Source organism: Giraffa tippelskirchi, chromosome 8 (assembly GCF_054371585.1).
Source record: "Giraffa tippelskirchi isolate mGirTip1 chromosome 8, T2T-mGirTip1v1.2.pri, whole genome shotgun sequence".
In the NCBI taxonomy this organism is placed as follows: domain Eukaryota; kingdom Metazoa; phylum Chordata; class Mammalia; order Artiodactyla; family Giraffidae; genus Giraffa; species Giraffa tippelskirchi.
In genome coordinates, this window is record NC_137282.1 from 56,818,737 (window position 1) to 56,846,397 (window position 27,661).

General features: G+C 42.8%; 2 protein-coding genes across 12 annotated transcripts in view; one reads left to right on the plus strand and one right to left on the minus strand.

Moving 5' to 3' along the window:
- Nucleotides 1-3,208: 3,208 nt before the first annotated feature.
- LOC145517062 (high mobility group nucleosome-binding domain-containing protein 4-like) lies at nt 3,209-12,020 on the plus strand. Its single transcript, XM_081519337.1, has 2 exons — nt 3,209-3,273; nt 11,396-12,020. Exons 1-2 carry the CDS (start codon nt 3,209-3,211, stop codon nt 11,799-11,801), a joined length of 471 nt encoding a protein of 156 aa, XP_081375463.1. The 3' UTR covers nt 11,802-12,020.
- A 677-nt stretch (nt 12,021-12,697) lies between these two features.
- Nucleotides 12,698-27,661, minus strand: part of MTRR (5-methyltetrahydrofolate-homocysteine methyltransferase reductase) — a 30,672-nt gene continuing 15,708 nt past the window's right edge. For all 11 annotated transcript variants that reach the window (XM_081520584.1, XM_081520590.1, XM_081520587.1 and 8 more), the window contains 8 exons: nt 26,679-26,767; nt 24,119-24,299; nt 21,805-21,847; nt 21,050-21,236; nt 18,427-18,545; nt 17,155-17,247; nt 16,858-17,040; nt 12,698-14,259 (listed from right to left, as the gene is read on the minus strand). In XM_081520584.1, coding sequence (XP_081376710.1) covers nt 14,118-14,259; nt 16,858-17,040; nt 17,155-17,247; nt 18,427-18,545; nt 21,050-21,236; nt 21,805-21,847; nt 24,119-24,299; nt 26,679-26,767 — 1,037 coding nt within the window. In that variant the 3' untranslated portion in view covers nt 12,698-14,117. The remainder of the gene's footprint in view (nt 14,260-16,857; nt 17,041-17,154; nt 17,248-18,426; nt 18,546-21,049; nt 21,237-21,804; nt 21,848-24,118; nt 24,300-26,678; nt 26,768-27,661) is intronic.

Here is a 27,661-nt window from a genome sequence, read left to right on the forward strand (position 1 = left end):
AAGCATCTCAGAGTGCCAGAAAGTAAGAAAATACTTAGAGAATCAAACCAAGGGGCCTATCAAAGGGACTGAGAGACCTTGCAATGGCCAAAGGTGAACAATTTGAGCAAAAAAACAATTTATAACTCATAGTATTTAATACTCCAGAGTCCATCTAATAGGAAGAGATAATAAAAATAAAATACATAACTTGGAAGAAGAGACAAAATTTTTTATGCTTTTTCCCTACGAAAGCATAAAAATAATATATACAGATACTCCTCCAGGAGGTCAAGCTTAATTTCCCTCCCTTTTAATATGGGTTGGACCTAAGTACTCATTTCCAAATAGACCGAAAAGGAAAAATAGGAACTTCTCAGTGGAGAAACCTAGCAGGTTCCATCCAAACCAAGTCACAGGCTTAACTCATGAGTGACTAACCTCACATGCTATGCCATGTGCTAAAAAAGGTGACATCTCATCTCTCAAAAAACCATGACCCTTGGGCAACCACAAGTAGTGTACTTAGTGGCTCAGTTGGGTCTGACTCTTTGCAACCCCATGGACTGTATCCCGCCAGGCTCCTCTGTCCCTGGGATTTTTTTCAGGCAAGAATACTGGAGTGGGTTGCCATTTGCTCTTCCAGGCCATCTTCCCAACCCAGGGATCAAACTCTTGTCTCCTGCATTGCAGGCCATTCTTTACTGCTGAGCTGCCAGGGAACCCCTGTAACTAGGAGTAACTACCAGAAAAACCCAAATCAAGGGGCATTCTATAAAATACCTGAGAAGTGCTTTTGAAAACTTAGGGGTCATGAGAAACAACAAAAGACTGAAAAACGGTCACAGGCTGGAGGAGACCAAGGAGATAAGAAGGTTGAAAGCAACACAGTGTCCTGGGTGGGGCTCTGGACAGAAAGATGTTAGTGGGAAAAGTGGCAAAATCAGAATAAGACCTGAAGTTTAATTTCTAATCTGATCAGAATTAATTCTATATTAATATTATTATTGTATGGTTTAGTAAAGCTATTTGATATTATTTGATAAATCTACTAAACGCCTATGGTTAGTATTATCTAAATCCTGTTTCCAAACTGGAATTTTTCAAATTCTAGAAATACATTTACTTAAAGTTTTTTAAAAAGTAATTTAAGAATCACAGAATATCTAGTGTTCCTAAAAATAAAATGAACAAAAGATGTGTCAACGCTGTGTGAAAAAAAAATTACAAAACTTTACTGAAGAACATTACAAAAGATTTAATCAAAATGAGAGAACCATTTTCATGATAGCAAGCAACAGTATGGTAAAGATTTCAGTCCTTCTAAAATCTATTCAAGGCAATTCCAATTTAAAAATCTCATCAGGATGTTGTTGATGAACTCCAAAAGCTGATTCTAAAATCTACAAAGAATAACAAAGACCTGAGAATAACCAAGACGCTCATTTAGAAGAAAAATAAGATTGCGTGTTTATGGGGCAGTTAAGTCTTAGCTAAACCTCCTCGTTTGCAGACTAGGAATAATGACACGTAGCTCACAGAAACTCAGTGATGACTATATGAAGCCCACAAGGGTTGACGCACAGGAGTAGATGAACGCTGTTAACCCCGGGATGAGAAGCACGGTGGACGTGGGCAGACCAAGACATCCTGGGTTGGGAGCTGAGCTTCTTCTCAGATCACACAACCCACTGCTTACAAATGTTATATTCACACGTACGCTCAACATCGTAAATGCTGAAGAGAGTCTGATCCTACAATGAAATGTATTCAACATACTTCAGTCAACTCTAGTTTAACATTCTTACCCTAAAAGAATACTTCTAAAAATAAAAGTTGTTCTAACCTTAAAAAACACAGATGAACCTCTGGTCATGAAAATTTAATGGATGCCAAAAGCAGTGTTTGGATTTCCATGAAATGTCGACCAACTCCACTTAGAAAGAAAAATGTTAGCTTTAAACGAAGCATAGATGAAAGCCTGGAAGAATTGATTTAGCAACAGAATGAGTAACACTGCTTTTAATAGTGTTCAACTTAATGTTCCTTTCTGAGTGGGGAAATTAATCATATTTATTCAAATACTGCAAATCTATTTAAATTATCTCAGTTTTCAACGTTGATGAAAATCAGTCACTTAGACGCATAATGTACACATGTATTAGATAAACTGCATGACCTGGGTGACTAGAAGAGCTAATCTTTGTGGCTCACAGAGTGAGAGGGAAACTAGACCCTGCCAGATCACAGCACATGGGACATTCTACAGGGCAGTCGGGCTTCCTTGGTGGCTCAGTTGTAAAGAACCTGCCTGCCGATACAGAAGACATAGAGACAGGTTCAGTCCCTGGGTTGGGAAGATCCCCTGGAGGAGGAATTGGTAACCCACTCCAGTATTCTTGCCTTGGAGAATCCCATGGACAGAGGAGCCTGGAGGGCTACAGTCCACAGGGTCGAAAAGAATCGGACATGACTGAGCATGCGCGCGCACGCGCACGCACGCACACACGTGCACACACGGCAGTCAGAGCATATATACATTTATCTCACTGACAATGGTAATTTCAGAGGTTCTGGTTCTATGTAGAGCTGTTTCAAATTGTCCATATTCATGAACGCTCCCTTGCATGTTTGAACCTGTAAGTATTTATCATTAATGCCTCAGAAGCAAAATAAATTGAGACTCTTATAGGACCAGAAATGGCAGTCTATACTTCAGTGGCATTTTATAGAAAAAAAATGGTAGCATGTAGCACAGAGAAAACAAATACTATATCTAAAGTTGTTATCATCAATAGCAGCTACACTTCTTAAACTTTTTATATTGGGGTATAACCGATTAACAATGTTGTGACAGTTTCAGGTGGACAGCCGGGGGACTCAGCCACACACACACACGTACCCATTCTCCCCCAGTCTCCTCTCCCATCCAGGCTGCCACATAACATTGAGCAGAGTTCCCTGTGCTATGCAGTAGGTCCTTGTTGGTGACCCATTGTAAATATAGCAGCGTGTCCATGTCCGTCCCGAACCCCCTAACTATCCTTTCCCCCGATCCTCCCCAATGGTGACAATAAGTTCATTCTCTGTGAGCCTGTTTCTGGTCTGTAAGTAAGTTCATTTGTATCATTTCTTTTTATATTCTGCATATAAGAGACATCATATGATATTTCTCTTTCCCTGACTCAATTCATTCAGTATGGTCAAAGCTATCAGGCTTTCAGTAGTCATGTATGGATATGAGATCTGGACCTTAAAGGAGGCCAAGTGCCGAATAATTGATAGCTTTGAATTGTAGTGCCGGAGAAGACTATTGTTGAGTCCCTTGGACTGCAGGAAGATCAAACCAGTCAACCCTAAAGAAAATCAGTCCTGAATATTCATTGGAAGGACAGATACTGAAGCTCCAGTACTTTGGCCACCTGATGTGAAGAGCCAACTCATTAGCAAAGACCCTGATGCTGGGAAAGTTTGAGGGCAAAAGGAGACGGGGGTGACGGAGGATAAAATGGTTGGATGGTATCACCGACTCAATGGACATGAGTTTGAGCAAACTCCAGGAGATAATGAAGGACAGAGAAGCCTGGCATGCTATAGTCCATTGGGTTGCAAAGAGTTGGACACGACTTAATAACTGAACAACAATAGCAGTTAGAAGGGACACTTAGAAGAGACTCACTGAATGCCAGAAGCTATTCTAAGTTCTTTTCACAAATTAACTCATAAGCCCCATGTAACAAAGGAGGCACAGAGAGGTTAACTAACTTGTCCAAAGACACCAAATGTGCATGAGAGCTGAGTTTCAAACATGTGTCTATTTCAAACGTGTTTATGCCTTTAACTATTGTGATCTCTGTCTTTTCTAGAAGCTGTAGCTCTTCTGTCTCTGGTTCCAGACTGAGCTTTCCCCTCGTCTGTCCCACAGGGCACTTTCCTCAGGTGGCTCCAACAGTAAAGAATCTACAACCCCGTGGACTGTAGCATGCCAGGCCTCCCTGTCCATCACCAACTCCCGGAGTTTATTCAAACTCATGTCCATCGAGTCGATGATGCCATCCAACCATCTCATCCTCTGTCGTCCCCTTCTCCTGCCTTCAATCTTTCCGAACATCAGTGTCATTTCCAATGAGTCAGTTTTTCGCATTAGGTAGCCAAACTATTGGAGCCCCTTAGACCGAAGTATATTAGTCAGATTCAACGGGAAATTATAAATAAGCGAGGGCTGTTGTTTCTGTCCTGTTAACAGTGGTTACTCTTAGGAAAGTTAGTGTGGAGAAGAACTGAATTTTTTTTTCCTTATACATTCTATTATCATGTAACTTACAAAGAGAATATATACATGGTTTGCTTTTGTCTAAAAAATAAAGGAAAATAAAAAATGAAAGAAAGATGCTTCAAAAAAAAAAGAAAGAATCTGCCTGCAATGCAGGGGACCCAGGGTCGGGAAGACCCCCTGGAGAAGGGAACAGCACCCCACCCCAGTATTCTTGCCTGGAGAAACCCATGGACAGAGGAGCCTGGCAGGCTACAGTCCACAGGACCACAAAGAGTCAGACACAACTGACCGACTTTCACATCACAGTGCCCCTCAAGCACGTACTGAAGCCGAACGAGACTTTCCATCACCAAACATGAAAGATAAAATCACTACAGTCTCTAAAGCAAAATAAACTAAGTACTTCAATTAAAAGCAGATAAACAGGTAAAAACTTAAAGTACAAATCCAGATGAATAACTTTATAATTAGTGTGGTGATTAAAGAAGTTAAAGCTTAAATTTATTAATGTGGGTAGCCTTTCCGGTATTTTATTAATCTGACTGATGAAAGAGGAAATTGAAGTAGAGTCCACTCAGTGAGAACATTTTAGGAAAATTCAGTCAAAAACAAGTCATGTCCAGTGGAAAAAAAAATCCAGAGTGGACACACAGGGTTCTGAACAGGCAAGAAAGCAGCACAGCTCAGAAGCCCCAGGTTATTGGAAATCACGCTGCTGCCCTGGGGACTTCAAAGTCAAGGAATAGTTTGGGTACTTGGGAGCTTGGGAAGTCAGAAGAACACCCTCGAGTCTGATCAGAAAACCCAGGTTTAAGACTTACTTAGACTTCCTTAAGGTAATTGTTTATTTTTCATGTAGCAAGTTTTAAAATTTAGTAACAATCTGATGTACAGGAATACAGTGTCCTTTATTTCATCCTAAGTGATCAGAGTTTGCTCATAAACCTCTTAATCCAGGCTTGGTAACCAAACTGTTTTTACTCATAATATGTCTGACACCATGCGTGCAGGTTTTTTCTTATGCTGAGATACATTCCCTCTACACCCAATTTGTGGAGGGTTTATATCATAAAAAGATGGTGAATTTTGCAAAACTATAAAATATAAATGAATGAAACTGTGGAAGACACAAATAAATGGAAAGATAGTCCATGCTAATGGACTAGAAAAAGATAACACTATTAAATGTCCTTACTAGCTATAGTGATCTACAGATTCAATGAAATCCCATCCCAATGGCACTTTTCACAAAAATTGAAAAAACCAATCCTAAAATTTGTATGAAATCACAAAATATCCCAAATAGCCAAAGCAATCATCAGCTGAAGTAGCTTTAAAGCCTTGGTAACCTATGTAAGATTGAAGGCAGGAGGAGAAGGGGACGACAGAGGATGAGATGGCTGGATGGCATCACTGACTCGATGGACATGAGTTTGGGTCAACTCCAGGAGTTGGCCGGGAGTTGGTGATGGACAGGGAGGCCTGGCGTGCTGCAGCCCACGGGGTCACAAAGAGTGGGACACGGCTGAGCGACTGAACTGAACTGAACCAATGTAAGCCACCAAAGCTTTATGTAGTGCTTCAAGGTTAAGAAATCAAACCTAAGGACATTCAATAACAAACAGCTAAATAGACCTCTCCAAATAGCTCTTAAGCCATAGGCCGTCAAGGAATTCCCTTGCTTCACTTCCCCATCTTCCCTGCAAGTCTTCTCCCTAACTTCTGTAGGTGGAACACTCCTAGCAATTTCCTGTTAGGAGTTTGATTTTGGGGGGGCCATGCCTCAAGGCTTGAGGGATATTAAATCTGGTGGACTCTGGCAGTGAAAGCATCAAGTCCTGACCACTGGACCACCAGGGTACTCCCTGATTTGAATTTTGCTCAAATAAAATCTTGAAATTTTAATATACCTCTAAATAAACACAATGGAATGTTACTCAGTCATGAGAAAGAAATTCTGCCCTCTGCAATGACATGAATGAGCACAGAAGACATTACGCTAAGTGAAATAAGCCAGACACAGAAAGACAGAAATTGTATGGTCTGACTTATATGCGGAATCTAAAAAGGACAAAGTCAAAGTCATAGAAACAAAGGGTAGTGGTGGTTACCAGGGGCCAGGGGCTGGGGAAACGGGAGATACAGTCAAAGGGTACAAGCCTTCGGTTATAAGACGAGTAAGTTCTGGGGATCTAACACACAGCATGGTGACTACAGTTAACAGTGCAGTACTGGATACTTGAAATGGAGTAAATCCTCAACCTTCTCATCACACACACTCAAATATGATAACTATGTGAGGCGATGAATGTGATAATTAACCTGATTGTGGTAATCACGTCACAAAGCCTACACAGACCAATCATTATGTTGTACATTTTAATTATATACAATTTTGTTTGTTAATTGGGCTTCCCAGGTGGCTCAGTGGTACAGAGTCTGCTTGCAAATGCAAGAGAATCAGGATATGGATTCGATCCCTGGGTCAGGAAGATTCCTTGATGGAGGAAATGGCAACCCAGTCCAGTATTCTTGCCTGGAAAATCCCAAGGACAGAGGAACTTGGAGGGCTACAGTCCATGGGGTCATCAAGAGTCAGACATGACTGAAGCAACTTGGCATGCACACAGGCCAGTTTCTTGCCTGGAAAATTCCATGAACAGGGGAGCCTGATGGGCTGCAGATCACGGGGTTGAAGAGTTGGATAAGATTGAGCACACGTGCATGCACACTATTTGTTAATTTTACCTCAAAAAAGTTGGAAAAACTTAGACAATTAACATTTGTTTCACTGGTTTTCTCTATTGCATTTTTTTTCTATTTCATTGTAATCTTCTTTTATCTTTACTGCATTCTTTCATATGCCTGGCATCTAATATAATTAGACATTAATTATAATTAATGTATATTATAATTTAATATACATTAAAATGTATATTATAACTAACATACATTTTAAGGACCATAATGTACTGGTCCTTTTCCAACCTCCTAGTATTTAAGCTTAGATCATTGACTTTTAAGCTTCTTTAATTTGATCGGAATTTAGACACAACAGTTTCCCCCAGAGCACTGGTTTAGTTGCAAACTTCAAATTTTGAAATGTCTTTTTTTGTTATCAAAATATTTTCTAATTTCCTCGTGATATTTTTCTTGAGTCATAGATTACTTTGTGTTGCTTATTTTCCAAATATTTGGAGGTTATTCTGGTTTCATGTAGCCATTTTTAGTTTAATTCTCAGAAAACCTATTGTACAGCTTCCATCTTTTTGAAAGTTGGTGTATTCTGGTAAATATTCAATGTAAACTGGAAGATATGGTCTATTCTGAAGTTGTTGGTGTTAGTGTTTTATATATGTCAATCAGCTCCTATTGTGTTAAAAGTTTTTTAAACACTTAACAATATTATCTGCATTTTCTTCTTGTGGTGTGTCAACTTTCCCAACTGTGATTTTGGATTTGCCTTTGACAGTTTTTGCTTTCCAGCAACATATTGAGTTGGCCAAAAAGTTCGTTCAGGTTTTTCCACACAGCATCTAATAGCAAAACTGCAAAAGAACTTTCTGGCCAACACAATATTTTTATGCTTTCTTACTAAGTGCATGCATATTTAGGATTTTTATGTCTTTCTCATCAACTGACTCTAATCACTATAAAAATATCCATCTCCTGCAATATTTCTTGAAGCTTCCTTATCTCTAATAATTTTTATTTATTTATTTTTGGCTGTGTTGGATCTTCATTGCTGTGCAGGTTTTTCTCTAGTTGTGGTGAAAGTGAATGTCACTCAGTCGTCCCTGGACTATATAGTTCATGGAACTCTCCAGACTAGAACAATGGAGTGGGTAGCCGTTCCCTTCTCCAGGGGATCTTCTCAACCCAGGGATCGAACCCAGGTCTCCTGCATTGCAGGTGGATTCTTTACCAGCTGAGCTCTCAGGAAGCCTCGCTGTGGTGAGTGGCGACTACTCTCTCATAGTGCACGGGCTTCTCATTGCTCTGACTTCTCACCGTGGCTCCCGGACTCTAGACCACAGGCTCAGTGGTTGCGGCACACGAGTTCGGTTTCCCCCGGGTGTGTGGGATCTTCCCAGACCACAGGTTGAACTGGAGTCTCCTGCATTGGCAGGCAGATACTTTACCACGAGGTCACCGCAGAAGCCCTCTTGAAGCCTCCTTTTACACTAATTAAACTACACTCCCTTTTGTTTCCATGGTATTTTGTTGTTGTTCAGTTGCTCAGTCATGTCCTACTCTTTTGTGACTCCATGGACTGCAGCACACCAAGCTTCCCTGTCCTTCACTATCTCCCGGATTTTGTTCAAGCTCATGTCCATTGACTCAATGATGCCATCTAACCATCTCCTTCTCTGTTGCTCCCTTCTCCTCCTGCCCTTAAGCTATTCCAGCATCAGGGTCTTTGCGAATGAGTTGGCTCTTCCCATCAGGTGGCCAAAGTATTGGAGCTTCAGCTTCAGCATCAGTCCTTCCAATGAGTATTCAGAGTTGGCTTCCTTCAGGATTGACTGGTTTGTTCTCTTTGCAGTCCAAGGGACACTCGAGAGTCTTCTCCAGCACCAATGTTCAAAAGCATCAATTCTTTGGTGCTTAGCCTTCTTTATGGTCCAACTCTCACATCCACACGACTACTGGAAAAACCATAGCTTTGACTATATGGACCTTTGTCAGCAAAGCGATGTCTCTGCTTTTTAATATGCTAAGTTTGTCATAGCTCGCCTTTCAAGGAGCAAGTGTTTGCAGTGATTTTGGAGCCCAAGAAAATAAAATCTCGTCATTGCTTCCACTTTTCCCCATCTATTTGCCATGAAGTGATGGGACCAGATGCCATGATCTTAGTTTTTGAATATAGAGTTTTAAGCCAGCTTTTTTTAATTGAAGGTTAATTGCTTTACAGAATTTGTTTTCTGTCAAACATCAACACGAATCAGCCATAGGTGTACACATGTCCCCTCCTTCTTGAACCTCCCTCCCATCTCCCTCTCCATCCCACCTCTCTAGGTTGATTTATTTGCAAGGTAGCAATGGAGAAACAGACATAGAGAACAGACTTATGGACACGGGGAGAGGGGAGGAGGATGAGATGTATGGAGAGAGTGCCATGGAAACTTATATTACTGTATGTAAAATAGCCAATGGGAATTTGCTGTGTGTCTCAGGGAACTCAGAGGCTCTGTAAGCCAGCTTTTTCACTCTTCTCTTTCACTCTCATCAGGAGACTCTTCAGTTCCTCTTCCCACAAGCTTTACTATCTTCTCAGACATCATCATTGATATTTATTATTCATTTATGGCTCTTCTCAGTAAGAATGCAAGTTCTGAGAACAGAGGCTTTTTATCTATTTTGTTCACTGCTGTTGCCACAGTACTTCAGTACCTGGAGGAGTAGGCACTGAAAATACCGGTGAGATGGATGAAATTTCCCTCTGGGTATTGCTTTGGCTGCAATTCATGTTCATGTTTAGCACTTTGGAAGAAATCAGCCCTAAATATTCTGTAATCCATTTTATTTCCTATGCCACAAGTCATTTGCATGGGTTTAAAAATTCTTCAGTGTGGCCTCAGTGGGCTGCTTATTATAGTTGCTTCCTAACTCCATCAGGACCAGCAAACAATGCCTTATTTCACACCATCTGTTGTCTCCCTTTATGGCCTAGTTCATGGTCAATTTTAAAACTGTCTCAAGCATCTGAAACCAGTGTGGGTGCCTGGATGCAGCTCACACGTCATCTAGTTTGCTGGCTGTGAAGTTCACATTCCCACATTTTTTAATCTGACAGTTTATGACTAAGTAGATTATGTCCCCGTATTGTGGTGTCTGGAATTCAGTTTAGACTACTCCAGCGCAGATACCTAGGTGTGTTACAGAGAGTAAGGAACCTCCGGGTGCAGTTAGCATTATGAGGAAAACCATATAGTCGATGGCTTCCCCAAGCTCTTCTATTAACTTCATCACTGATCAGCCTTATGTTACTAAAAATAATGGGTCCAACAGTAGCTTCTTATAATAACTGAGGTTAGAAAGCGGCTCCTACTGAACACCTAGTGGTACTAGGATATGATGGAGTTTGACTAGATTCAGAGGTACTGCCCACTTTAACACAAGGTCAAAAAAGACTTTTCCAGCAAGACTCCTGGGGTAGTGCCTGAGGCGTAACCCCAAAACAGCACTGTGTCCAGCCACTGGGCTGGGCAGGCAGCTCATGATGCTGAGAGGAACAAAGGTCTGCCCTTGTCATACTCACAACCACCTTGGTGTGAAACTTTTTATGCGAGATGTGGCAGGACCACCTAGAGAGACAGTGCCGGAACTTCTGGAACTTCGTTAAGCTTACAGGCCTGGCTGTAGGAAGCTTTGTGCCTGACTGCTAATAAAGAAATAAAACTGTTCAACAGCTGTGTGTGCTGCAGAATCTGGCCTGGGATCTAGTTTTACCCTCATCTGCTGGCAAGGCTGTGAGGGAACAGCTGATTAATTCTCATCTGAACCTGGTAACTCACCACCTAACAGAAATAACCTGGATGTTGGGCACAGAGCACGTGGCTCAGGTCAGGATCTGAGGCCACTATGAACACTCTTCAGTTTCTCTTTAGGGATCTGTCAGTTTTTGGGTCATGCAGAGGCTTCCCTAGTGGCTCAGACAGTAAAGAATCCGTCTTCACTGCAGGAGACACAGGTTCAATCCTTGTGTTGGGAAGATCCCTTGGAGAAGGGAATGGCTACCCACTCCAGTATTGCTGCCTGGATAATTCCATGGACAGAGTGGCCTGGCATGCTACAGTCCATGGGGTAGCAAAGAGTCAGACATGACTGAGCAACTAACACTAACAAAGCACTATGGACAGACAGCACTGGCAGAGGGACACAAGTTCTTAGCTGTATTTTCTTATTAGAGTGATCAACAAAGAATTCTGTTCTTTGTCCCTTTTTGTGTTTTCACCTTAACTCTATTTTGGCTGACATATATTACATATGTACATAATTTTGCTTGATATGTTTTCTTATGCCTTTTAAGTTTTTTCAGAAGTATTTCTATTAAAAGACATTAACTTCCTGTTCCCGGCAGCACCCAGCTCCGGGTGTCTCTTCGCCAGCCTGCGGTCCATGACGGCCCTGCCCCAGCCCGGGGCACCAGTGCTGCAGGCCGGCAGCTGGAAGTCCCGCGCCCCTCGGATGGCCGCGAGACTTGGAAATCTTTCTAGGAACAGTGAGAAAGACAGAAGAACCCCTTGGGCTGCCAAGCGCTGCTGCCACCATACCCAAGAGAAAGGCTAAAGGAGATGCTAAAGGTGACAAAGGGAAGGTGAAAGATGAGCCACAGAGGAGATCAGCACGGTTGTCTGCTAAACCTGCCCCTCCAAAACCAGAGCCCAGGCCAAAAAAGGCCCCTGCAAAGAAGGGAGAGAAGCTGGCCAGAGGGAGAAAGGGGAAAGCAGAAGTCAGCAAGGATGGGAACAGCCCTGCGGAAAACCGAGATGCCGCCACAGCCCAGTCACAGAAAGCGGAAGGCACTGGGGATGCCGAGTGAAGTGCTCCTTTTCGATAGCTCTGTGCTTCTAGGGGCTCTGCTGTTTGAAATACTAGTTTTTAAATCGAATTTTATAAAAATGTACATTTTTTTTTAAGTTATGTTGTTAGCACATGAGATACTTCGTTGCTGTCGTTTGTGGAAAGGGCAAATAACCACTAGTAGATTGTTTCAGAAGCTGGATTGAAATGGGGGGAAATAGAAGTATTTATCCTCTTACTTGAAGATTATTCTTGGTTCCTGGGAGAGATTCTCTGACGTTCACAGGTGTCAGCTCAGAAGCCTTACTGTGTGGAGAAAAAAAACTTCATGTCTTCTCCTTTCTTGATGTCATCAGCACATCCTTGACTTCCTGAGACCAGGAGTCATGATACAGCCTTGACACTCCTAGAATCAGCTGCATCAGGTAACAATACTCAGGCTTCCTGGTGATGACATCAAGATGGTGTTGCTCAGAAGAACCAGGATTCCTGTTTGTAGTTTGTGGATCATCTCATTAATAATCCTGGAGTTTTTAGTTCCTTTCCTCCATGTCAGAGTTGACCTGTGAAAATCTCTTAAATGCCTCATGTGAAATAGTCACCCTTTCTGAAAAATTTTCCTGTTTATTGCAGCAACAGACTTTGTTGACTTTTTGGAGAGGGGAGTTTGAAAGTTGTAAGCTGTTATGGAATGTCACCCATGTCCTGCTGGAGATAATTATTTTTGAAAAGTTTCTTATAAAGCTGGATACAAGTTAGCTTCATGGTAGGGGAGTGATCATTTCCTACTCAAAAGTCATAAAGATACTCTTTACTGTCTTTAAAAAAATAAATAAATAAATAAAAGACATTAAATATCTAAGATTAGAGATTATAACAAACTGCCTTGAAGTCTTAACAAATCTTAAGATTATACAGTATTATTTTAGATATTTATTTTTCAAAATGACCAGAACCCTCTGACAGGTAGACATTTGTTTTTTAAATGCCAATCTCTTTAATAAAAAAAATATATATACCAGAGATTAGGAGAAAAAATTTCCATGCCCCTTTTATATTTTGTTTTCTGTTCTGACAAATACTAAAAGAGAATGTGTCAGTGGGAATTGTCTTAGTCCATCCGAGCTGCTGTAACAAGATACCACTGGGCGGCCTATAAACAGAAATCTGTCTAAGCTCTGCAAGCCGGAATTTCAGATCAGGTGCCAGGGTTGTTGGGTTCTGGTGAAGGCCTCAGGGCTGCAGACGCCAACTTCTCACCATGTCTTCACAGGGCAGGAGGAGCAGGGAGCCCTGTGGGGCATCTTCAAACAAGGGCACTGATCCCATTCCTAAGAGCTCCACCGTCACGACCTTGTTACCCCACAAAGGCCCAGCTCCTAGTACCATCACATCGGAGGTGAGAATTCAAACATATGAATGGCGGGGGGGGGAGCCGGTGGCAGGGGGACATAAATATTCACACAATAGTAGGAATTTATGAAATACAAGGATATTAAGTAGGTGCTTTAAGCCCAAGTTACAATCACAGAAATAACAATAAATTATGTGGAAAAATTTTTAAGTACACCAAAGTGGGTAGAAATCAAAAGATGGGAAATGGATCTATAATCTGAATGCAAATTTCTTTAAATTCTGGAACTGTGATATTAAGAAGAAATAACCATGGTAAGTAAATCATATGCCAGAGTGGAATTTCAAAATATAGTTTATATTTCCAGCATCATAAAAAGAATCACTATAAGCAGTACCTTAAAATATTTTTATCAGAAATATAGTTTTCATAATAAACCATCTGATAAAATTATATATAAACATGTAATCAGATATACTATACATATGTAATTTTAATACACTCATATGAATACTCTTTATGGTGTATTTTGTATAACCTAAAAATTAAATTTAGATTATTAAAAAAACTGGCAACAAGTTCACAAGATCTGACCACATACTGGGTCAGCTCCCATGCTCACATCCTGTGCTGAGAAGCCTTCACATGTACCGACAGAGACGCTCAGTGAGCCGGTCGACGTCCCTGCAAAAATTCTCCAGGATGTGGAGGTGGCCTGGGAGGTGCTGGGGGAGGAGTCAGGGCCACCTTTCCGCTCAGGGTGGTTTGGGGAGGGGCGAGGGGGGCAGATATGGAAATCTGAATTGAAAGTTTCCTGTATGGTTAAAAAGGTCCACACCCCACCCCACCTCCTCCAAGAAATGTGGAAAAAAATTTTTTTAATTTAAACATCGGAAGTCTCAAGCTTCAGTCAAGTTTTATGTTAGTACTTTCAGCCAGGAAAAAAAAAGCTTAATTCTCTTCTTTTACGTTCCAGGTTTATCACCAAATATCCTGAAGATATCGCTTCTCTTCTTTTAAAGTGGCCAATGTTTTCATTGCCTCTAGTTTTTCAACTCCAGTCTCTCTGCTTATTATTTCCACAAGGGCATCATGGACATCCTTGGCCATATTCTTAGCATCTCTAGAAAAAAACGAGTAATAGCAATCTGTTTAAGAACAGGAACTGTGTACTAAGTCCTCCTTCATTCACGCATCTCAGGCCGGGACTGCGTCACGACACTGCAGCCCCCACTCCATCTCTCTGGAAAGTGACCTTCAGGTCTCCCCGAAGACTGCTCACCACCACACCCCCCAGCCCAAGGCCAGGCCTCTGCCCAGGGACCGCCTGCACATGCAACGCTGACCACCCCGTTCACAGCTTTAAATCTTTCAACGAGCTCTGTACTCCAGGAGCAGCCGAAATCTCGAAGCGCCTGAGCATCTCACACACTGGGCCCTCCTCGTCTCTTACTCCCTCCACTCTCAAGGCCCTCCTGGGGCAAGGAGCTCCCCCGACAGTCTAAGCCTTCATACCCGGCAGGCACACGGGCACAGTTAACAACAGGCACGTCACTGAGAACTTGCTGAGGGCTGCCCCTTCTCCGTGCAGTTCCCCGGCCCAGCTCCTTCATCTGCAGGCCCACCATGCCATGAGCACTGCTGCCCCAGCTCTCCCACGGGGAGCAGGCAGCTGGGGTGGAGGGCACCTCGCCCACCCCGTCTCTGGACACCCGCACAGGCCGAAGCGCTCGGCAGGCAATGCGACGTCTGCAGCCTGACTAACTGTCGGACAGGACTCACTGTGCCGGGAGCTGCACTCGCCCTGCCCCTTCCGGTGACACTCCTTGAGAAAGCCGTAACGGCCGCCCAACATCCTCCTCCTGCTCCCCCCTAGCACGCTGAGAGCACCTTGAGGCCACCCCCCAGCCCTCCCTCACATCCGCGGCTCCAGCTGCCACATCTGCTGGGCCCTGTGTCGTCGTCTTACTTGACTCTCGGCAGCAAAGGCTCCCCCTGGAGACAGAATCCCCTGGGCCGAGGGACAAGCCCGCTCCTTCCTCGGTGGCTGTCCTCCTCAAGGTCCCCTTTGTTTGGTCCACACTAGAGGCCAAGGGGGGTTTCACTCTGAGCCTTCACCTCCGACCAGCTCTGAGTGCTATCAACCTCACTTCACAGACGTGAAAGAATGAGGCACCAGTGATGGTGGGGGTTACTTCTGGGCTAACATTTTAAGTTCTCAAGTACCAGTTATTCATCGACTTGTACATGTATATTTGTACACGGACTTCACCTCCATTATTTTAGAGCTACACTTAAAACTTCAGCTTAAATCCGACAGCACTGTCCTCTGCAAACAAAAGGAAGACCAAATACTTCACCAGAAGCTACATGAAAACGTAAACCAACACAATACCCAGGAGCTCTGTCCTTTCTGACCTAAAGCAACTTCTAGCTGAGGAGTCGTTAAGGGGTCGTGAAATCAACTTAGGAGCCAAAGTCAGCTTTCTTTAAAAATGATACAATGAACAAACAGACATTATCAGAATGTGTCACAGAGAGTAAATTCAAAAAGTAAGTTCTGTTATAAACCTTTTCAATTATATTTATATGCACTCCAGGTCATTCATTATGCCAGTATTTCTTTCTCTGTGTCAGTTTTAGAAATAAAAAACAAAAAAACTCAACCTGATAACTTAACAGAATGTTCGAAATGCCAGGCAGGGATATGTTAGGATAAAAAAAAAAGAGTGTAGTTTCTTATTTCAAAACTCCTTTTTAATTAGCAAACATTCTGAGTTCCATTAAAACAAGTAGCTAGTTCCTAATTTTTTTTTTTTTTCCCCTCTATGGTGATCTTGGGTTTCTATAATGGATCTTGTCTCAAAAAGTAGATGAAACATAAGAATGACCCCTGGCTTATGTCAACTTTGACATTACAAATTATGCCTTAAGAAAAAAAATCCTAAATTCACATTCTCAGCAAAGTGAAAGTGAAAGTTGCTCAGTCATGTCTGACTCTTTGTGACCCCATGGACTTACACAGTCCAAGGAATTCCCCAGGCCAGAATACTGGAGTGGGTAGCCTTTCCCTTCTCCAGGGGATCTTCCCAACTCAGGGATCGAACCCAGGTCTCCCGCATTGCAGGCGGATTCTTTACCAACTGAGCCAAAAGGGAAGCCCAAGGATATTGGTAGTGGGTAGCTATCCCTTCTCCAGCGGATCGTCCCAACCCAGGAATCAAACTGGGGTCTTCTGAATTACAGATGGATTCTTTATCAGCTGAGCTATCAGGGAAGCCATCCTCAGAGTCAAAACCAAAGCTGTTTTCCTAGGTCGACTGCACAAATCACACATTTAGTATTCACTGATCAATTAAACAATGAATTAGGCATAGCAAAAAGAAACACAGAAACCTAATTTACAATATAGCACAGAGCAGAATGCAACGCACGAGTTAATTTTCTTTTGGGATCTTAGTTCCCCAACCAAGGACGGAACCCACGCCCCCTGCAGTGGAAGTGCGGTCTTAACCACTGGACCCAGGGAAGGCTGCATGAGTTAATTCTCCCTTTGTTTTCCTGATAACAACTTCTTGGCTATCGAGGGTATGTAAAAATAGCTTTAGAACTTGTACTTCTATTCCTGTACTTGAGAATCAAGTCTCCCACCCGTACAGGTCCAATGTGCCCTCGTTTCTTTAATGAACACCACCGACCATCCCCAGCCCCCTGCACTCACCCACACACGTAAATGTAGCCGCTCTCCTGGAGAAGGACCCCTGCCACCTGCTTGCTGTGGTGCTGGAGGCTGTCTTGTACATACTTCGCCGGGCCTTTCTCCTCCCCCACAGCAGCATCTCTTGAGAAGGAGACTTCCAAGTGAGTGAGCACTCCACACTTAAGGAAGTGTGTGAGCTCATCTCTGAAACACAATACGTAACGGGTCACTGGAAGATTCGTAACTTCACGTTGGAGACATCTGAGATGACAGCTATAGAGCATGGCGGAGCCTTACATCATGAGGGCTGTCACGTACCTGAACAAACAATCCCTCTCCTTGTGTCTGCAGCCGAAGAACAGCCACATGGCTCCAAAGTGGCCCCCTGCGTGTCGTTCCCGGAGCTTCTCTCTAAGGGGAAAAGAAAGCTGAGGTCAGGCAGAAAGAATAGGTAACAGCAGTCTCTCTTTCTTTTTTGCCTCTCCAGGTAGGTCTGTAAAACCCATCTCTGCAGTCACTCAAAGTCTATTTACACTTCATTGTCCACAGGGTAAGTCGGCCACTCCAGCGGACACTAGAGAAAGTAAGCTTTCCTCTAAGCTGAGACATCTATGACCTTTATATGACATCTCCAGAGCAGGGGTAATTCAAATGACCACACTGTGAAACCTAGACTAGTTTCTACATTAAATACTAGCAACAATCTTATGACTAAAAACTCTCAATTAGTATAATAGAGAAGTGGCACAGGGCTTTGAAAGGTAGAATAGTCTGCCATGCAATTTTCAGAAATGATTGACACATCCCACTTTTTTGTTTTCTTAACAACAACAAAAAGGAAAACTACACAAAGACTTTGAAGGATATTACTCCACTACCTGGGGAGCATTATATAAGAATTGTTATTTCACATACAGGGAGAGAAGCACAATTTTATTTGTAGCAAATAATTATGCCCTGATATGAAGATACATGAATTAATATTATTCTGTTGAAAATTATTGGTGTTAGGGGTTTGATTTTGAAATGCTGGGTGTAATTGGGTCTTTGTGATGATCCAGTTAAGGAATAAATGTATGGTGGGAAAGGCTGAGGACAGGAGAAGGGGGCAACAGAGGATGAGATGGTTAGATGGCATCACTGACACAATGGACATGAGTTTGAGCAAACTCCAGGAGATAGTGAAGGACAGGGAAGCCTGGCGTGCTGCAGTCCACAGGGTCGCAAAGAATCAGACACGACCGAGGGACTGAACAACAACAAAGGAATAGATGGGGCAGCTGCACATCAACACAGCATAAAGATGTACTTGCAATCTGCCCCAAAAACATGCACTATAAGCTATAGTTCAGGGCTGGGGGTCGGGGGGAGTAAATACTACAGTAAAAACTGAAGTTCTAGCACAAAGCAAAATATCTAGAAGATGTATTCACTTTTCCTACAGTGACAAGTTATGCTATGGTATCACAAATTTGATAATAATTTTTTAAAATAAAAATTTTACAACTAAGGGCCAATATCCTAAAAACCCCAGAAGAAACAAAAAAACGTTCTATTAAACTCCCAGCCAGATCCACGAGGGATACATACCTGTGTTGCAGGAAACCAATGAAGGGGGCCACGCCCGCTCCTGGACCCACCATTATGATGGGGACTGAAGGGTCATTTGGTAAGTGGAAAGAGTTTGTTGTTCGAGGAGAGATGGATATCTGAAATATTAAGCCAATGCTCATAAGTTTGGAAAAAAAAAAAAAACCTGAACAAAAGCATATAACCAAGGTGATGTCTGCCAAGGCAATCAGAAAGTGAAACTTCCCCTTAATTTCATCACTTCCCCTTCCCCTTAGAAGCATCACAAAATTAAGTAGCACCATTAAACCTTACTAAAACCACAAACACATCCATCAATGCAGAGAAATACACAAGTCTGTCTTGCAAATTTTTTTCTTTCTAAATCAAAAGTATTTTTGAAACAACAGGGCTATTTCCGAGGTAGAACACTGAATAAATAAATAGTGAGTTATTTTTCTAGGCCCAAAGAAAAAGACCTGTGTCCTAGTGGGCAACCCATCATATGTATCATGAAGAAATGCACACACAAAATGAAGACATGGTCCTTCACATCAAGACATAAAGGCGCAGTGCAGACGAGTGCCAAGATGGGTGACTGGTTTAAGTGGAAACTAGGCAAGCGACAGAGAAGCTAAGGGGCTGCCCGAAAGATGCCAGGGCACCACACTGCCTCTGCTCCCAGGGTCCAGTGCTTGCTGCAAAGCTAGACTAATAAATGATATACAGACAAACAAAATCTTTTTGCTACAATTTCAAAAGGGTTTTTTTCTAAACCTTGTCCCAGGGACACTGACAAGCAATCAGCTTGTTAATATACTTGACTCTCAGTTTCACTCTGCCATATGCTTCAGTTAAACTGAGTGATACTAACACTTAAGAATGACGGGAATCACCCCTACATTGCATACAGATACAATCGTATGTATTTTAGCCTTTAATTCAAGGGAAGCTAAAGTTCATCCACAGGATGGATACAGTAGTTTTTAAATGGAGAGCTGGCAGAGTTGTGTCAAATGACTGTTCTCGTTTTGGAGTGAAGCTGTGATGGATATTACATTAGCCTTATTCATTTGATTCATCCACCTAACAATTTTACTGAAGGTACTCAAATGACAAGCACTTAGGATGGAGAAATGAACAAACCAAATCTATCTCAATGGGACACATATTCTACTGTGTGAAAAAGACAATAAACAAACATTCATCTACAGAAAGACAGATAATAAGTTGAGTCCCATGAAGCAGAATAAAACTGCTGAAGAGACCACACTTCCCATGTTCCAGGGACGGCGAAGAGACGGGAGAGTACTTGTCAGCGCCTGCTGCTCACCAGACGCTCACTCTGGCTTGGCTCAGGGCGGCAGCTCTGCACCATGACCTCCTTCACCTGCATCCAAAGCCAAGGAGCATCCCTGACCTGAGTCATCCCATCCGAGGTCAGAGGGGAAGATGAGAGAGGCAAGCCCACCACCCACATTGGGCGCGGAGCTCCTGCTGACACCTGGCACAAGCCTGTCCGCTCACCTTTCCCTGCTAGGCTGGTCACGTGGCCTGGTTACCCAGGAGCGGGAAGGGAAGTCTACTCTCTGGGGACGGGGGCATCTGTGAACCACAGGACCACCAACCAGTTAGGGGACAGCGCGTGGTGGATGGATCATGGATAAAATACGGTATTACATGGCAAGATGAAACTTAAGTAGTTATAAATTACATCCTTTCAAAAAATAAATAAATAAATAAATAAATTATATCCTTTCTATCTGTACCTCCAGGGCCTCAAAACTGGGTAGTCCATAAAAATCTGTTAAAATTGGGAAGGAGAGGAGGGAAAAGGATAGGAGGAAAGAAAGAAAGACTATGTGACAGGCACCCATGCTTGGTGTTTGTAATCCAGCATCCATACATACATTTCTGGAGATCACCTGCTATTTTTATGAGACCGTGAAGTGACAGGGTACTTGTGTGTCAGTACTATCACTACGGTATTTCTTTCCAAAACAGAAATTTCTCGGTTCTCAAAAGTTTGTGGAGGTAAGAAAATACACATGGTAACACACCTGTTCCAGGCAGCAGACTGGGAAAACACCAAGTTCAAGCGCAATTTTAAGCCCCAGTCTTCTCTTAAGCTCTCTCAAGTATGGATCAGAAGTCTTAATCCCCCAAGGGCTGTCAACTTTTTAACTTCAGTAACTCAGAGCAACCAAACCAAGAATAAGACATTACAAATGTCTTATTTTTCAAAACCATGGAAAAGACTTTCTGAAAAAGACTCAACTTTTTTTTTTATTTCAACCATCCTCATGGGTGAGGAGGGAGAATTTAATTGTTCCGTTTGCATATGGTCTCAAACGAGATTTTGAAAAGTGTGAACCAAAATATAAAACACAAAAGGTCTTCTGTTTACGAATGCGATGAGCAAGGAGTGAAGACTGTGTACAATTCATGCTTTACACACTGAGGAAACACATGGACTATTTAATACTGAGTGAAAATTATGCTCTCCTGACTTTCCAAAAGACTAAAGCGCGAGTGTGGCATAGTTTCCTTAGAATGGTTTGTTGGTAAAAAACAATGCAGGGGACATTTTTCCAACTAAGCAATGAACGCTTTCAATGTCCCCAAAACTGCACACTCTTCATACCTTGGGAGCCAGGGCTTTCCTGACATCTCCATGGTTTGTACACGTGTATGGCTGAAGAATTGATTCAACCAACGTGGCCAGCCAGCCCGTGCATACGCCTCTCCGAAGAACCACCTCCGTGGTGTTAGACAAAAACTCCACAATGTTAAAAACGAAATGAAGCTTCCCTGGGTGAAACAGACTTGAGCTGCAAAGACAGACAGGCAAGTTTTTAAACTCTGCATCAGGACTAACACATACAGGCCAGACCAGGCCTTTTTTTCCTGCACTGAGGGGTATTTCCCAGTGGGCACTAGTCACCTTCTCACTCTTCAGAGAACAGCTCTGCTGCTTACTGCAAAGCCAGCCCTGCCCCCAGCGCCCTGATATCACTCAGGACAGTTTCTGGTTACCTGTGTGCCCCCAAGACTAGATGAGATTTATACAGAACTCCTTCCTCTCCCCTTGCCCCTCCATCCCCAGCAAGGTGGCAAGACACACCAATAAAGGCCGCAGGGGGAGGACTTGGAGACTCGCTAAGCGGGGACATGGTTCTGGACCGTAAGAGCCGTGGAAGATGCCACGCCCTATATGAACTCTGGGAGATCAGGAGTCCAAGCCTGGTTTTCTTCACTCCTTATCCCATCTGCTACCGTCTTTCACAAATTTGGGAGGTTCTCAGTAAATGGACCTGTAGCTAGCAAGGATTTGAAGGTCGGAGTTTCATTGTATTTTAGGAGAAAGACGCTATGTATTACATTAATAAGCATCAATACCTTGCACACGAGTACGGTCTGGGTTGGAGCTTAGGAAGATGTTCTAGAAAAAAGCAAAAACAGGCAACTATTAATTCACTCCTACTGAAAATAAAGTACATGTATATATGTAAACTAAATGTAGAGGCCTGACTTCTTAGTTTTCTCTTATTTAGAATATTCAAAACAACGTTTCGGTTTTCATTGTACTTTTAAGTACCTGTACATTCACTGTGAGTAAGCAGACCATTACTAGATACTACATCCAAATCTTAAAGACCAAACAGACTCCATTTCCTTAATGTGAAGCCAGTATTTCTACCTAAAGGCTGTTTGGTTTTTTTTTAAAACAGCAAAGAGGAGTACGAGTAAGGTCCACAAATGGGCCTCAGAGCCAAGGAACCAATTATATTGTTTTCTGGGGTGTCTCCAGAGTTTTCAGACTTGAAATACAATCGTGACCCAAAGACGATTAGCTTAAATACTTAGGCTGAAAATATTTTTCCTTCTTATATTTATAGGGTTGTAACAAAAAAAAAACTGGAGTGTAACAATGGACATTCTTAAATCAAGTTACCCAGAAATCCAGTGGTCTCAAGACACATAGGTACTCTTTCAAAAGGAGACTAAGAATCAATATTTGAATTGTCCACTAATAAATTCTGGAATTTTTTGTGTTCAGTATGTTATCATTTTGATAGTTATTTAGCAAAAATTTGGAAAGCCCTTTCTGAAATGTCTTACAGTTGCAATGTCAGAATAAGGTTTAAAAGAGGGCTCAACACTAACCCTTAGATGTATTACGTTTTCTCATAGAAATTAGGAAATAATTGAAGTTTCTGTAAGTCTCAATTATAGAAACTTCTAAAGTTTGTAAGCTGAAGCTTCAATACTTTGGTCACCTAATGCGAAGAGCCAACTCATTAGAAAAGACCCTGACGTTGGGAAAGATTGAAGGCAGGAGGAGAAGGGGATGACAGAGGATTAGATGGTTGGATGGCATCACTAACTCAATGGATATGAGTTTGGGTCAACTCAGGGAGTTGGTGATGGACAGGGAAGCCTGGTATGCTGCAATCCATGGGGTCGCAAAGAGCTGGACTCAACTGAGCAACAGAACTGAACTGAACTATTAGCTCAAAAGAAAGAGGGTAAGAGTGTTCATTTGAACAGGAAAACGGGAAGAGCAGCCTCACCACTTGGAGGACAGAGAACATTAAAAAGTAAAGAGAGAAGGCGAGCAGGGCCTGTCTTATAAAGGAGCGCCCTTCACTGTACCTGGCATCAGAAGGGACCTTGCCGGCCTAACAGTACAAAGTACAGTACACATTTTCCTGTCACTAATTATCACTCCAGGAAAACAGACAGGAGATGACAAAAGTACAAGCATAGAAACTATTAAATAACAAAGGTTTTAAAATCCTGTAAATGCTTACAGTCACTGTCCCTGGTAAACGTCTCCAAGTCCAGACACCAGGTCCTTAAGGAAGACCTTAAACTCTCTTCAGCTGGAGTACAGGGACCAGAAGACATGACTGGGGCAAAAACCAGGCTGAGTTCCACCTGGATGCCTGTCTTCCCAGGTCCACACTTGGAGGCGCCCTGAGTAAGGCCACTTGTTTATGTTGGGCCAGCAAGAGGAGACCCTTGGGCTCTTGGAGAACCAAAATCTGGACCTGCCCAGGTGGGACATTTCTGAACGCTGCTCACAGAGGGCACATTTCATCACACTCTGTCAATTATCACTATCCTTGAAAAAAATACTTTTCTTGGAAAACTCATTTTTAGATAAAATTTGGCTAACTGCTTTCTGAAAAACAGATTCTAGGCTGAAGGCTGAGCGGAAAAAGAGAATTACAACCAATTCTGTTAATAGAGAAAAAGACCCTGCTGCTGGGAAAGACTGAGGGCTGGAGAAGGGGACAACAGAGGGTGAGATGGTTGGATGGCATCACTGACTCAATGGACTTGAATCTGACCAAATTCCGGGAGACAGTGAAGGACTGGGAAGACTGGTGTGCTGCAGTCCCTGTGGTTACAAAAAGTCAGACACCTCTTAGTGACTGAACGACAATAACAATAATATTGAGAGAACAAATGACAGTGACAATGGTAGGAAAGAAACTGAAAAAGCGGGGGAAAAAAAAACAAAAACGGGAGAGAGATTCTCTGACCTCAGAAGGCAATTCAGCTGGTAAGACCCCAGGAAGCCCAGCTGTGAGAAGCTTGCTTACTGACCAGTACGGAGATGTGCCCCCACAGGCCTGCAGAACTCGAGGTGCCCTTAGCACAGAGGGGCTGCCCGGGGTGGGGGGCTGTGATGGCGGCCACTCACCGAGCAGAAGGTGAAGCGGAGGCCGGCAGGACGGGAAGGCCCGCAGCAGGTCGGACAGGCAGGCACCGGCGTCCCTGACAAAGCGGGCGTAGTCGGCCGCCCCCTGCCTGCTGCACAGCTCCTGCAGCCGCCGCCTCTCGGCGCTGTTGCCGGTGTGGTCTGCGAGGGCTCGCAGGAACGCCTGTGGTCAAGAAGCAGGGAAGTCAGAACGCGGGGTTGGTGTCCACCCGGGATGTGCCCAGCTATAAAGAAAAAGGGAGTTTGGCCACCAGCTGTGTGGCTGAGGAAAATGGCATTTCATTTCGTAGTTGCTCTGATGGCAGCCCATCGAAGTGGCTTTCCCACTTTCATTTTTTGGTCGCCTTCCCTATATCTTAAACTGACCTAATCAGTCATAAGTACAGTCTCAAGTTACATGACAGGTCTATGTGAGTAAGCAGGAAGTCAAGTCTCCCAAGCAAACTTTTTTTTTAATATTTATTTATGTAGCATCTAGTTCTCCGACCAGGGATCAAGCCCAAGGCCCCTGCATTGGGAGCCCAGAGTCTTAGCCACCAAACCACCAAGGAAGCCCCTCACTAACCAAATGTTTTTATCTCAGGACACAATACCTGTTCCTGTCTCAGCTGATGACTACAACCTGGATTTCGACGCTTATTTGACCAGCATTAAGAGCCTTTTCTGACAGGCACTGGGCAGGTAAGGCACCGGGTACAAGAGGATACCTAACTTGTCCAAAAGGCTTCACAGGAGCGCGAGAGCAACAATGCTACCTGAAACGGGAGTGGGCACCACTACATCCACGGCCCCGGCATCTCGCAGGCCTGGATGCCCTTGACGGGGACGATGAGATCACAGTCCCGTGGGGCCGCGGGTTTCCACTGACTAGCCAACGATCCCTGCCAAACCTACCCAGAGACCCACCAACTACAGGCACACAGGAGCTTACCAAGAACACTTCCAGCCAAACTTTCTCAAGTCAATAAACCTTCCTAAACTACAGGCTAAAACAGTAGCATATTCCTCATTTTACAGTTAACAAAAACTTCATGGTACTAATATAGGAAATACTGTATTATGTAGAGAACAAGTTGACAAACATTAGTCAAGCTTAAATTCTAAATATTTTTAACACAGTAATTGTACTCCAAGGAATTTATTTTAAAAAGAAAATTTAGACAGGTATATACAGATGCATACAGAAGGTTGACCTAAATGGGTTTTTAATAGTGAAAAACTGGAAACAACAGACTGTCCTTAATCAAATCAACAATTACAGCATCTTTTAATAAGATCTCCAGTACATTTCCATGTTGGGATATGCAAACTCATGATTTCTTTTAATAAAAAAAAAAGGCATGTTACAGAACAGCATAAATAGTAGCAACACAAATCCAAATGTTAACTGCAGTGTGACAGTGGCTCAGTCATATCCTACTCTTTACAGCCCCAAGGACCATAGCTCCCCAGGTTCCTATGTCCATGGAACTCTCCATGCAAGAACTGGAGCAGGTTGCCACTTCCTTCTCCAGGGGATCTTCCCGACCCAGGGACTGAACCCAGATCTCCTGCTTTGCAGGCAGATTCTCTACTCTCTGAGCCACCAAGGGAAGCCCTGTTAACTGCAGGGGCCTGATTAAAAAGCACTTTTGCTTCCTGAATTACTTTTGTGTCCAGACTTTTTACAAGCATACTGCTTTTGCAGTAAGCAAAAACACATTTTTAAATATATACATTGTGAAGTTTTCAGAAATGGTAGAGTTGAACTAAAATTCTAAAATTATGCAGGAAATTTTCATCACAGTGCATTGTAAATTTACTCAAATTATACCCAGGACTAAGCCTCTCCATTGAGTTCACTTCCCGAAGACTACAAATGCAGTCAACACATTAGTAAAACAGAGAGTGAACAATGCAATGTGGACAGTGTAACGTGATAATGCTTTGTTCATCGTTACACGTTTGGTCAAACAACTTGGAAAGTTCGCCCATTAACATCCAGGGCTGTAAAACAAGCCTTAACAGTGGCACAACACTGACACCTCGTGGCTCTTTATCTCCAAATCCGTCTCACCGTCAACGCAGCCAACGGAACCCTGTGCCTTTCCCGGAAGAATTCTGACATAATAAATTCACTACAGACTTTTACACAAAAGGGGTCTTCGCAATCTTAAATGAGTGACAGGTGAGGGAAAGCCCCACTCCCCAAGCCTCCTGTCAGTTAGAGAAAAAGTGTCTGTGCACAGCTGGAAAACCCATGTCATCGAGGGCCACTCTGATCACTGGTTACCATGCATTGTCAAGTCAACGTCTAGTAGAATAAGATTAAGGAAAAGCCCTACTTGAAATTCTCGTTTCAAAAGAAAACGTAACATTTCAACATAAGAGCAATTTAAAAATATTTGTCCATGACATCACAGAGACACAGCACGCCCTGGGAACTATTCTGAACACAGGCTGTGAAGACCGCATTTTCTAAGCTTTCAAATGATTTAATAAACTCTATAAAGAGATAAGCATATTTCTAAGTAGGTACCAAAAGAACTTAAAAAAACAATACCTTCTTGGGAACGGCTCGTATTTCGAGGCACCAGGTGAGAAGGAACTGAAGAGAACAGCTCTCAGGTACGTGCTGGGGCAAGGCTGCGCCTGTCCAGAGAGACGGGGAAGAGTTCACGACACAGAAAATAAAAGATGCTTCCAACCCCTAGAAACACTAACAGCTGTAATCTTTTACATTATAGTGCTATCAAAGTACAACATGACTTTGGGCAACATTTATTCAGTCACAATATTTCCTCAGAAAGAACGTGAAAGTTTATTCAGTCAAAAGATTTCCTCAGAAAGAACGTGAAAGAAAAATCCACTTTACAAAAACAATTTCATTAATTCAACAGTATTACTGTATCAGCCTACCTACCAAATCTAGGTTTACTGAACAAAAGGAAGGGGAATCATCTAAAACCAAGGAACAAAAAGCCCAGGAATCGAACTGGGCTCTCCCGCATTGCAGGTGGATTCTTTACCAACTGAGCTGTCAGGGAAGCCCCTCCAGAAGATGGCAGTGGTCCCATAATACTGCCTATCTTCCTCAGAAAGAATTTAGAGCTGCCTGAGCTCTAGTTCTAGATTCTAAGCAAATCCCTGAAAAATAATTTCCTTTAATCATGGAAAAAGCCATTCCTTTCATGTATTAAATAAGCAATAACACATACGCCATGGGACACAGACATAAAAGAACTACCTTTTTTTTGGCCACATCATGCAGTTTGTGGGACGTTCTCCCACCAGGAATTAAACCCAGGCCCCAGAACTGAAAGCCTGGCATCCTAACCACCAGGGAACTCACAACAAAAAGCAGTTTTTAAAACAGATTCATATAATATAGTTTTTCTGCATGACAACTCTAATGCGCTAACTCAGAAACAAAGCAATGCTGATTGCAAAAAACAACCTAACAAATTAGCTCAACTAACCAACCTGCTTCTCTGAAACCATAGTTATATTCATCTTTGTGTTTCCCAGTTTGCTGTAAGCTTGCTA